Source organism: Coenobita brevimanus, chromosome 55, assembly GCF_032717465.1.
Source record: "Coenobita brevimanus isolate Jiangsu-jjx chromosome 55, ASM3271746v2, whole genome shotgun sequence".
NCBI lineage: Eukaryota > Metazoa > Arthropoda > Malacostraca > Decapoda > Coenobitidae > Coenobita > Coenobita brevimanus.
Window position 1 is genome coordinate 49,054,649 of NC_137008.1, and position 13,024 is coordinate 49,067,672.

The 13,024-nt window shown below is 44.5% G+C and overlaps 1 protein-coding gene across 1 annotated transcript in view; it reads right to left on the reverse strand.

Moving 5' to 3' along the window:
- The window catches only part of Plc21C (Phospholipase C at 21C), a 739,135-nt gene that overhangs the window by 92,311 nt on the left and 633,800 nt on the right, over window positions 1-13,024 (reverse strand). The window contains exon 25 of the mRNA XM_080273643.1: window positions 12,625-12,797. Coding sequence (XP_080129769.1) covers window positions 12,625-12,797 — 173 coding nt within the window. The remainder of the gene's footprint in view (window positions 1-12,624; window positions 12,798-13,024) is intronic.

Sequence of the window (13,024 nt, forward strand, 5' to 3'; positions counted from 1 at the left end):
CCACTTGGACTCTTCTGACCACCCTTGGGCCCGATCTGCCTCCTGAGTCTTGGACATGGCTCTCACCTGCCTGCGTATAGGTCATGTGGGTTTGGCGTCTCACCTTCATCGCCTGCAGCTACTCCTCGACCTCTACTGTCAGTGGTGCGGTAACCAGGAGGAGTGGCCCACTTCTTGCTCCACTGCCCATGGTTCCACTCCCTTCACACCATTCTCTGGGATCGACTGGCTGCCCTGGGTGTCACCGACTTCTCCCTCCCTAACCTCCTTTGAGGGATGGGCTTGGATCAACAACTATGCCATTGCACCTTTCGCCACATGTGTGTCTTCCTTCACAGATTGGGAGAACTTTGTCACCTGTGAATAACAAGTTCTCCACCTGAGCCACTGGCAGGTTTACATCAGACTTCCTGTCTGTGACAGCTCTTCAACCAACACCAAGACCAAAACCAGTTGAAGCATGCAGACAGCCATTTGAAGATAATTTGTGAGATAATCGAGGCTGCAAAGAAATACTCCCCTGCTGAGCCTCAGGTTAGTGTACAGGGAGCATATGGAAAAAAATTGACAGTGTATGGTGGATCTTGATGAATCCCAAGCACCTAAAGGTAGTATTACAGGGTTGAATAATCAGAATGCAGCAGTTTTTAGGTCCCAAACCAGAGAAGTGCATGGCTATAATGGGGGGCCAATTAAAAAGAAACCTCAGGAATTTGATGGTAGAGAATCTTAGGAAGCTTTCTGTGTGCAGTTTGAGTTACTTGCTGATCAGGATGGTTGGGATGATAGGCAGAGAGCAGTGCAGCTTGCTAGTAGCCTCAAGAATGATGCAACGGAAATTCTGGGTCAAATGTCAGTAAAGGAGAGGAAAAGTTATCAGTCCTTAGCAAAAGTACTGGAATGCAGATATGGGACCATGTACCTGACTGAGGTTCACAGAACAAGATTTCAGAGCCATGTACGGGATCAAAGAAAATTCCTACAGCAGTTTGCTCATGACCTGGAGAGTATAGCATACAAGGCATACCCTGGAGCAGCAACTAACCTCTTGGCTATTCATCTGAGGGGCCAGTTCATCAATGCTCTTGATAGTGCGGAGCTAAAAGTGCAAGTGAACAAGGCACAACCCAGAAGCACACAAGAAGCACCAGCCAGGACTCTATAATTTGAGTCCAACATCAGGTCCAGTACATCCACTTTTCAGACAGGTCATAGTGCAGGATTCAAAGCAAGAAAGGTGCAGGTACATGACAGAAAAATCTGAAGGAAGTTGCTGATACTGTGAAAAGCCAGGATACAGGAAAAAGGACTACCACAAGTGGAAGAGGGAATGGGGAACGATCAGAGGAAGTTGCTGGTATTATGGGAAGCCAGGATACTGGAAAGTAGATAGTAACAAACAAGTGGAAGAGAGAACAGAAGATCACAGGAGGTTGCTGGTTCCGTGAGAAGCCTGGATGCAAGAAGAAGAATTGTTACAAGTGGAAGAAGCAAGAACAAAACAGAGCAAAGAATTCCATGAATGCAACAAATGGGTGTTTGAAATGTGGTGAGGTGGGATACTTCGGCTATAACTGTCCAAATGAGAAAGATGGCAAGTAGTGTAGTAGGAATGGGAATCTTTGCATGAAATGTTGCTGTACTGTAGTGACAGGGTGAGTGTCAGATGAAGAAAATCGGAAGAGGATGCAGATATACAACCAGCACTAGAATGGCTGCTGCAGAGTACAGTGTGACCATCTTAAGAAGAAGTTTCCAGGTTCAGCTTTGCGACCAAGAGCTACTTGAGTCAGTGGGACCTTCTTCGACTGAACCACGGACTACTGGAGCATCAGCAGGAGATACCCGATGGACTCAGCAAGTATTGGCAACTGGTGTTTCCGAAGAAAATGAGGTCTGGGATCTTGGATAAGTTTCATAAGCAGATCAATAGTGGGCACCTGCGAGTGAAGAAAATGCTAAGTCGGCTATGACAGAGGTTCTACTGGACTGGAATGCAACAGGATGCTGAAGAGTGGTTTTGAGCCTGTGATGTATGCTGTGCCAAGAAGGGACCCAAGAAATGTGGTTGCACCCCTCTTCAGCTGTACCAAGTGGGTGCACCGATAGGAGGGGTCATGGTGGACATCACTGGACCTTTGCCACTCACTGAAAGAGGAAACCGGTATACAATAGTCCCTCAGTTATCCGGACGTGTTCAGTATCTGGACGCTGGACCTTGGCTCTATTAAACCACTGTCCGAATTTACTTACTATTATCCAGATGTATAAGTGCCCGAGAACTTCAGCCGGCCAGCCAACATGTCCAAATATTTGGTATCATGGCCAATAGGCTCGAGCCATGAGCGGGAAGTAGTCCATAACCCACAACCACAGATAAAATGTCTGTACACTCCTGTACTGAATGGTCAAAGTCGCGTGCTCGTCCAATCACTCCCAGTGAACCTCCAGCACCTGAGCAATATGACTGTAACCCACAAGGGGTGTCAAAACATCCGTACGCATCCCCACCGAACGTCTAGTATCACGAGGCCACCTGGCTAACTCTTTCGAAACTGCCACTGAGATTGTAACACAGACCGCAAGCCATGAGTATATGTTCGGTCACAGTGGCCATCTGCCTCTCTACCGAGTGTCGAATGTCGTGTGGCCACTGAGCTAAGTCTTGCCCAACCACCACCACCATCCTACACAGACCACAAGCCTCAAGTACATGTTCGGTGACAATGGCCGTCCACCTTTCTACTGAACGTCGAACGTTGCATGGCCACTGGGAGACAGACAGACAGACAGACAGACACACACACACACACACACACACACACACACACACACACCGCTTGCTGGTGCAGTGGTAACGTTCTCGCTTCCCAACTGGTGGACGGGCGTTCGCGCCTCGCTCAGGTTGCGAAAAGTTTCACTGACAAAGTGGGTGGTTACTGTCCCCCTTGAGCAAGGGGACGGGTGTGTGCGTGTGTGAAGGTCACAGCCTTGCCCTTAGATCGGACTATATGAGCTCTCAGCTCCCTTCCGGGAGGGTAACAAGCTGACGATCGCGACCATCAAGTGATCCTGACCGACCCGGTGAACCCGGTGAATTACACACACACACACAATGAGAGAGAGAGAGTGAGTTTCTTTCCCACAATATGATTATAATATCAGTACAGTAATTTCTGTACCAATGCATATGATAATACTGTACACAGTATAGTACTGTGTGTATGTATGTACAGTACTGTATAATACACTTCCATTTGGCATGGGTATTTGTTTCAATATCATAATCAGCCATCTAAGCCAAGCAGCTCTAATGGGATAGGTTACATTTGGTTAGGTTAGGTAAGGATAACCTATATAATTTTGCCTAGGAAACACATTCAGCATATTTTTGAGAAAACCCCATGGTTATTTTTGAAAGGAAGAGGTGGGCATTGTTCCTGGCTGAGGGGTGCCAGTGGCCACCATGCGTGTAACACAGACCACATGCCATGAGTAAATGTATGGTAAAACCGCCCGTTCGCCTCTACACCAAATGGTGGGAGTCCCCCAGCCTCCGGGATTAGTGCAAAACCTCCCACCACGTGCTCCTGTCCGCTGAATGGTCAGAGTCACCTGGCAGGCTGCATAAGTTATACACTGCCTGAGGTGGTGATGTACTGGTCATCCCCTGATCCCATCACATACTAACCCTTGCCTGGGCAAATGGAGGTGAACCTTATATGCCAATATCAGTTTGCCACGTTTTGCTTCCTCTGTGCTCGAACGCAACCGTTGGGCGAGATATGGCAGCACTGTACTACTTGCCGGAGAACACAAGCCTGCACCTCAGCACCTGCCTTTGTCTCCCTCATGAGTGGTAACGCTTGCAACAATGGCTGTGAATGCAGTTACATTTTTGTGGTAGTTCACTACCTTCTTCAAGTTGTGGCCCTTCTCTGCTGTACATCTTGTGTGTGTGGTGAAAGCTCCACTACCACCTGAAAAAAGGAAGAGGAAGGATCTGACTTTGAAGAAACGTGGGTTATTGGGCAAGGTTGATGCGGGCTGGACCACAGGATGCATACTTTGCGAATATGATCTAGCCCATTCAACACTGTTTGATATCAAGAAGTCACACGAGCTTAAGCAGTACGATCAGGACTTTGCCGAAAGCACACATAGGGGTGACAGGAAGGTAATGGCCCAGGCCCAGCACGCCATTATCGACCGGTTGACACTGATGAGGTTTCGTCAGCAACGTGGTGCTGGTGTGCTAGTGCATGGGACCAAGGTGAAGGCTGCTGCCGAGGAGTTTGCATACCTGCACAACATGCAGGACTTCAAGGCATCCGAGAGATAGCTCTTTCGCTTCAAGCTTCGCCATGGACTTACTGGCCATAAGGCACAGGGCGAGGCCTTGGACACAGCAGCGAAGGAAGTAGACCTGTTTCACCAGAAAGTGCAGTGCCTGATTAAGGACGAGGGCCTTGCCCTTGGTCAAGTCTATAATGCTGATGAAACTGGTCTGTTCTACTGCCCACCAACACCCTAGCTAAGGAAAGGGGAGACTGTACCTGGATGGAAGTTGTTCAAACAACGTGTCTCTGTTTTGTGCTGTGCCAATGTTTTGTGCTGTGCCAATGTTAATGGGATGTACCGCCTCAAACCCATTGTTGTTGGGCGTGCAAAACAACCACGTTGTCTCCGTGGGTTGATGGAAAGCCTGCCTGTGGTGTGGTACCATTCTGTGAGGGCCTGGCTTACTGTTAAGAGCTTTAGAGTTTGGTTCCACGAACATTTCATCAAGGAGGTTATCCATTATCAAACGGAGGTCTTTGATATCGCTCGTGACCAGATGAAGATGCTCCTGCTCCTGGACTATGCCCCTGCACATCTGTCTGAGAAAGATTTGGTTGCTTTTGACAGATTAGGTGAATGTTTCTGCCACCTAATACGACTGCTCTGATTCAACCAATGGACCAGGGTGTTATCGTGGCTGCCAAGAGACTACTGCTGGAGGTTCCTGAACAAGGTGATGGTGGTGCTGGAGGACGAGGATGCGGTCAAGGACACACATGGGGAGCAGACCTTGCAGAATCTTTGACGTTACGACCTGAAGTCTGTAGTGTTCAACTGGGCGAATGTGTGGATGGAAGTCTCCGTCAAAACCCTAGAAAGCGGTTGGTCTCATCTCCTGCAGGGAGTTAAAGCCAAGCATGACTTTAAGGGGTTTGACGTGGATGATTTCCACAGTCGCCTCTGAACAGCAGGAGAACAGGTGGATGTCGATGACGTGAGGGATTGGCTGGACGGCAATGGCGGTGATCCTGGTTTATCAGACCATGTCTGATGAGAATATCACCGTTGCTGCCTCTGTAAGCACAAAAGAGGACAGCAGGACCAACAAGGACAAGGATGAGGACCCTGACTTGCAACCCTCTGCAACTCCTTCAATCCCTCGTCTCAGTGTCCTCCGTGGTTACCTGGAGCGGGTGCTGATGTATGCCGAGCACCCACACCATGACAGGGAGTTGGTGCTGCTCCACCAGGCAATGAAGCTGCAGTGAATGCGGCACGCTGTCATCCTCTGGCAGAATCATCGGTCCTATTGCCAGACCAGGACTGACTCCTTCAAGCCTGCAACCCCCATGAGTGCCAGCCCATTCTCACCACCACCACCGCAACCACCAGCTCATTTCCCGCAATCACAACACATCAACAGCCTTTAAGTCTCCGTTAGACATAAGTTTGCAGCTCTCTTTGGAGTCTCCTAAGATGGGTTGGCCTCCATCACCACACCACACGTCACCAGTCATCGGCCACCTCCGGTAGGTTGACGATGAGGAGGAGGAGGAGTTTGTCAACTTTTGTTAGGCACTACTGTTTGCCACTAGATCACATGGGACAACTCTACACCTGCTGGAGGTGTGCAGGTTAAGAAGCCTTTCAGCAATGCGCTGGGTGGTAAGTACTGTACTCCAATCGCGTATTTTTCGGCAGGTAACCCTATCATTCTTTCATGGTTCCCTTAGTGCTAAAATTTATTTAGGATAATCCTATACAGAAAACCCTCTCTATTTTGGATCCATATAATTCGGATATCGGATAAATTGGATCTTTTGGGCCGCCGGACAACAATTTTAATTCGGATACAAATCCGATTTAAGCAACAGGAGTACAGTACAGTTTTCCTACAACACGAGATAGGTTAAGCAGAACCTAATGCAAAATCACTTTCGCGCTTAAATGTGACATACATTTACATGTAAATAGGGGGTTAGGTTCTAGAAGCCCCATATTTTTTGTTAAAAATATATTTATAAATTGGTTATTACAAATATGTCTGCCGTAAGACACCCAAGACAGTGTGTTTACATACGATGTCGCCGACTGAACACATCAGTGCATTCTTATCTAACCAAACCAACTAGTTTTGCTCCCTAGTACTCCCCATAAAATTTTAATCACCAAGGACTGCCACTAAGCCTCTTGAAAGTCCTCATTACCAATCAAGCAAGAACTTCTGACCTAACCACCATGTCAATAATGGCCGCCCAGCATCAGGCATATTTCGCCAAGAATTACTTTCGGGGCCCTCATTAAAAAAAAAAAAAAAAAAAAAAAAAAAAAAAAAAAATGAAGTGTGAAACTATTTTGAAAGTTATTATTCATCAATAATAAAGGAAAAAAACTATACTAAAGTTATGAACATGGAGTGATTGTGTACTTCTCAAATACACACGAATGCAGTAATTGTGCATAATACACAAGTCAGTCATGCAGTATAATTTGTATGACAGTATAATTCACAAAAACTAAACTCACATAATCATCCTACCCAACTACAGTATTTAAGTCAACACGTAGTGTCTTCACATATCGTAGGTGCCGAATTTTCTCGACCAAAGACCGTCAGTTCATAACAAAACGTCAGGCCCAAAGCCTTTTTTTTTTCTTCTTCTTCACATTCCTTGCACTTAAGGCAAAAACATGAATTTTACTGCTCCTTCATCATTAACTTTTTTTTTTCCAATAAAGAAACTATCCACATCGTAAACACATCCGACTTATTTTATCTGTCTGATCATCCGCATTTAAACCCGTACACCACACGTCACTTCGTCTAACAATTTCACATATTCCTTTGGAATAAATGCTTTTCTTCTGTTCATAGAACTTTCAGAGTGCTCAGGCCTAACTAAAGTTAGTTTGGAACCGCATGTTCAGAGTTCTGAGAGAAAATTAGGAGCAAGGAAATAAGCAAATAAATGCTACTCATCACAGCTATCTGTCTGATCGTTTGCATTTAACTTCCTACACCACATGTCACTTCGTCCAACAATTTTATATATTCTTTTGGAATCAATGCCTTTCTTTTGTTTATAGCACTTTCAGAATGCTTAGGCCTAAGTAAAGTTAGTTTGGAACCACATGCTCAGAGTTCTGAGAGGAAATAAGGAGCAAGGAAATAAGCAAATAAACGCTTCTTATCACAGCGACCATCCACACAAAACTGAGGCAGGCATTGGCAGGTGGTATGGGACATGGGTACAGTACAGTACAGTACTGTACTGTTCGATGTTTTTATGAAAAAGCCACGTTTTAGTGAATGTGGGTGTGCTTTGGGGACAGGGGCAGGCATATGCTCTGATAATTCGGATTTTTGAATAATTCGACATGGGGTTCCCCCCAGTTAAACCAAATTTAAGAAAGTTTACTGTATATGTTTTGATGTCACAATATGGCTGAATGACCTGAAAACATTGCCAAAAACAAGAGGGGTACTGAATATACAGTAGTATTTAGGTAGGGAGTTTTTTTTTTTTTCTTTTTTTTTTTCTTTTTTTTTTGCATGGTTTTCTTGATGTTGAAAATTATTTTGGATAATTCTATGTATGTTTTGATGTCAAATTTTGGCAGAATGACTGGAAAACACTGCCAAAATAAGGAGGGGTACTGTATATACAGTAGTGTTTAGGTAGGGTGTTTTGGGTTTTCAGTTTTTTTCTGCATGGTTTTCTTGGTGTTTACCATTTCTTTGGATATTCCTAAGTGTATTTTGATGTCTAGATATGCCTGAATGACCAGAAAACACTGCCAAATTAGGCATAGGTACTGTACAAATAGGTTAGGTATAGGTTGGAGGTGGGTATAGGAAGGGTCTGGGTTTGGTAGGGAAATATTGTTAATTATGTGGATGATGCTACTGCCCGGACATGCCTTTGGCTCTATTATGTCCAGATAAATGAGAGATTACTGTATATGTGTTGCCACGGACTACTTCACAGAGTTGCCAGAAGCCTATGCCGTCCTCAATCAAGAGGCTGTGACTGTTGCACAGGTGCTGGTTGACCGGCTCCTCAGTCATTTTGGGATGCCACAAGAACTACATTTGACCAGGGTAGAAACTTCAAGGCTGTTGTGTTCCTTAAGTGCTGCAGGTTACTGAGGATCCAGAAGACCAAGACGACCCCACTAAGGCCACAGTCAGATGGGATGGTGGAGAAATACAACCGGACCCTTGGACAAGAACTGGCCGAGTACTGTGTAGAGGACAAATGGAATGGGATCAGAAATTACCTGATGGCATATCACGGCATCCCATGAGTCTACCCAGCTACACCCCTGCAAAACTGATGCTGGGCCACGAGTTGATTGTACCTGTTGACATGTTGATGGAAAGACCACCTGGTGAGGAGCTGCCTACAGACACATCCAGCTATGCGAAGCATCTTCAGGCTGGCTTAGGTACATCATCAAGTGCGAAGAGCCCTTAAGTTTTCAGGTGAAGTGATGAAGTGAAAGTATGATGCCAAGACAAGTGAGGTGAACTTCAAGGATGGTGACAAAGTTTGGTTACACAATCCTCAGTGGAAGAAAGGACAATCATCGAAGCTGCAGAGCCCATTGGACGGGCCTTACACTGTGTTGGACCGCCTATCAGACGAAATGTACCAGATTCGGGGAGGCAGGAAGTTTCGCCAAAAGGTGGTACACATAAACTCTATGACTGTACCATGGGCCAGTACAGTACAGCTGGGATGTCTCTAAGGAATTGAGCTCTCCTGCAGCCTAGGATGTTGAGGAGGACCCCTGAGCTGAAGTACAAGAAGATGGTGACAGTTTCCCAAGGGAAGAAATGAATCAGGAAGAGGACCAAGACCTTCCAGGAGGAGTGGGCTGTGTCGAGGAGTAGGGACATCATCGGAAGCAGCATAGGAGAAGACCTGATAAGTTGCAGGATTATTTTGTGTGCAATTAAATGATTATTTTGGATTAAGGATTATGTTTGTATACATTATGTAGTTTTGTCAGGATGACAAAGGACTAGGAAGAGGGTAGTGTTAAGAAGCTGGATTGCTAGTTAGATTGTGCTGGAGAAATCTTGATGATTCTCATATTTTTTTTCAGCTATGTGTCAGAGTTGCCAGTTACCCTTCTATTTGTGTGTGAAGTTATTTTGTAAAGCTATTTGAATATGTGGTGTTGGGCCAAGGAGGACTTGATTAAATTTGGGGGGAGGCAGTGGCTCAATCGGTAGAGAGTTGGTCTGCAGTCCTAACGGACCCGGGTTCAAATCCCGTTGGGGCAGGGAACAGTTTAAGGATTTGAATTTCATAAATATCAGACTTTACTGATCTACCAGAAGACCCATCGACATGTCGTAAAAATATCCCCGCTAATACCAATACACCAGTCCATAGACAGCCCTAGCATGTATTCAGCATGTAGAGGTGTGCGGTACAAAGGAGGACTACTGGGCCCTGAAAGCAGGCTGTGAAGCCTATGCCCAGAGTCGATCACATAAAAAAATAAATAAATAAATAAATTTTGTGCTGTTTTTGACTGTTTGTAAAATTATGTAATTTTTTCTCAGTCTTTAGGCTAAATAGTTCAGCGCTATGCAGTGTAAAAAAGAAAAAAAAAAAAAGGATATTTTGGATGTCTCTGATTTGGTAAGTGTAGTTGCTAGAGTAAACTAGAAGCTTCAAGAGAAATGCAAGGCTAACTAAAAATGGAGAAGGAACTTGAGCAGTTTCAGTCAATTTCAGTTCAGTTTGAGCGTAGTTCAGTGTCAGTGCAGTTGGTGAAGATTGTATGGCTCCAGTACTTGTGAAAACAATGAAGTTGGAAAGCATTAACTGTAATTATTTGGAAAATAAAGACAACAAACATGAGAAGCTTGTTTACATTCAACGCCTGAGCTGATCTTGTGTGCTGTACACCTATGATCACCATAGGAAGAACAACTCACTGGGCAACATCCTTCCTATACTGAGCTACTGCTGTTGGAGCCTGTGGCAGTGTGGGACATAACAATATTTCCAACACTGTGCTAACTCATTTATATATACTCTTATGACTTGAGACAAAATTGAATAAATACAAGGTCTGTCCAAAAAGAAACCAAACATTTTAAATAGCGCACCAACTAGCTAGCGTAGTGTGATCACGATTGAAGCACTGTGTGGTGGGAGTTTGAGATTTTGTCTAACACTAGCCACATCACGCCATGTCACTTAGTCGTTTGAGTTACACAAGCCTGAGTGAGAGTGTGTTTAGTGCACTTGGAGAACTTTCTTTATCTCTTCTATCGTCTGAAATTAGTAACCTTTCAGGGTGGATTTCAATTTTATGAACAAAAAAAGGTCCACATGGGCCAAATCCGGAGAGTAGGGTGACTGGGGGATGATAGCCATCTTGTGGTTTGCCACAGTCACGGATGAAGAGCGATGTGTGAGCAGGTACACTGGCTTGGTGCAGCATCCAGGTTTATTTGCCCATGCCTCAGGTCTATTCATTCACACTGCCTCCCTCAAACACTTCAGGACATCAAAGTAAAACTCTTTATAGAATGTCTGACCGTGTGAACCAAACTCATGATGAACAATGCTCTTCCGATAAAAAAAGTCGATCAACATCATCTTCACATTTCTGCAACTCTGACGTGCTGTTTTTGGTGGCAGTGACAATGTTCCAACCCACTGCAATGACTGCTTCTTTGTTTCAACATTGTAACTCTATACCCATGTTTCATCACCTGTTATGACATGTTTCAGAAAGTTTTCATCAGCATTCGAACAATCAAACTGCCCCTGACTGGCTGTGAAACAGTTCTCTTTTTGCTCATCTGTCAGCAGACATGGCACAAATTTTGCAGCAACATGATGGGATCTTCAGATTTTCTGTTAAAATTGTGTGACACAAACTTTTACAGACGCCTGCTTCTTTGGAAACTTCATGGACAGTCAGGTGACGATTTTCACAGATCACTGCATGCATTTTCTCTGCATAGTCATCTTCACGTGGAAGGCTGTCCAGATTTGGGATCACTGTTGGTGGATGTTCTTCCCAATATGACCTGCTGGAATAACTTGTGACACTGTGTACAAGCTCAAGCAACCCTTCTTACAAGCCTGAAACAACATACGAAAAGTCTCCGTAAAAATTTTTCCCAAATCTGAAACAGAATTTCATGTAAAAACATTGCTCTTCAAGATCCTTCATTGTTCAACTCATAACGAATTGCCAAGTGAACTAAACACACGTTCACTCAAGTGCATACACCTCAATAACTAAGCGACGTGGGATGCTGCTGCTAGTGCTTGACTGAAGCTCAATGCCGCCTATACACAGTGCTCCTGTTGCCATCATGCTAAGCCGGCTGGTTGGTGCACTATTTAAAAAGTTCAGCTTCTTTTTGGACAGACCTTGTATGCACTGAAAATGAAAACAGAGTGATTCAACAGTTTCCAAAAATCCACACAAGGTAAACAAATTTAAGTCTGGAGTTTGGGGGTGGTGTTTGACTCCTGAATCCAAACGACGCCCATCTGAGTTTATTCTTGCTGCTACCAGACTTTTATATTCAGCTTAGAAAATGTCTTCTACACTGAATGGGTTTATGAAGAATGTATTAACCCCTCCAGTTAAAAAATCTATTCTAAGCTGAATGAAACTATCTGGCAGCAGCAAGAATAGGCTAAAAGGATGTTATATAGCTTGATGGGGTTAAAGGTAGGTGACTGGATTACACCTTAGGAGCCTCCTAATTAATCAGAAAAAAACTATAACTGTCTCTTAATGATACAAATTGATACAAGCGGCATGTGACTTTCAGCCCAAGTGATGCTTTTGACACAGGCGGATCTAGACGGCTATTCTGAGAGGGGCCAAGAAAGAAAGGAGCACCACAGACGGCTATTCTGGGGGGGTCCAAACATGAAAAGGGCGCCCACTAGTAGCCAGCTTATTTAAATTTCCACTACTTATTACAAATATATCTAATTCTTATGAGTAACTTTTGGAAGGTTAGGCTAGACATACAATGAACATTCTCTATGGGAAAACGTTCACTAACGTCCCCATTTCCACACACAAAAACACGTATTAAAAGATACTTTCTGTGTGCGGCATCTATATGTCTGGGTGAGGGTGCGGTGCCTGACACAGCTTCTTGCCTATGGCCCTAGGAGTTGAAAGGAACAAGAGGCGAAGCAAACAACCGGAAATTATTACACAGGGGCACCAACAAACCTCCTGGGGGGAGCCATGGCCCCAAGGGCCCCCCCCTAAATCTGCCAGTGGCTATTGATACTTCATCACCTACGTTAATCACTGCTATCATCTCTCCCCACCAACCTGCTGAGTTCTTCTTTGTCCTGTGTGGTCTTGCTGAGGCCTTTCCGTTTCTCCCGCAGCTGATCCTCAGTGCGGCGCTTGATGTCATCCACTTGCCGATCATGCAGATTCTGCAGCATCTTTACCTGTGCTGCTTGTGATGCTTTCATTGCTTTGTCTAGTGCACTGAAGATCTGCCAAATTTGTAATACATCTAATTAGTTTTGTCAAAAGTAATCATTATCATTAACTATACTCCTAGAAATTTGTAAAGTATAAAAACTAGGAACTATAAAAAGACAGTTTAGTGAAATGGGTAATACACAATTCAAAATATCATGCAGACCTTCAAAATATCTGGTCCTATCCACAGAAAAAGCTATCCATGCTATATGTTACATAAACTATGGGGCAGAACCAT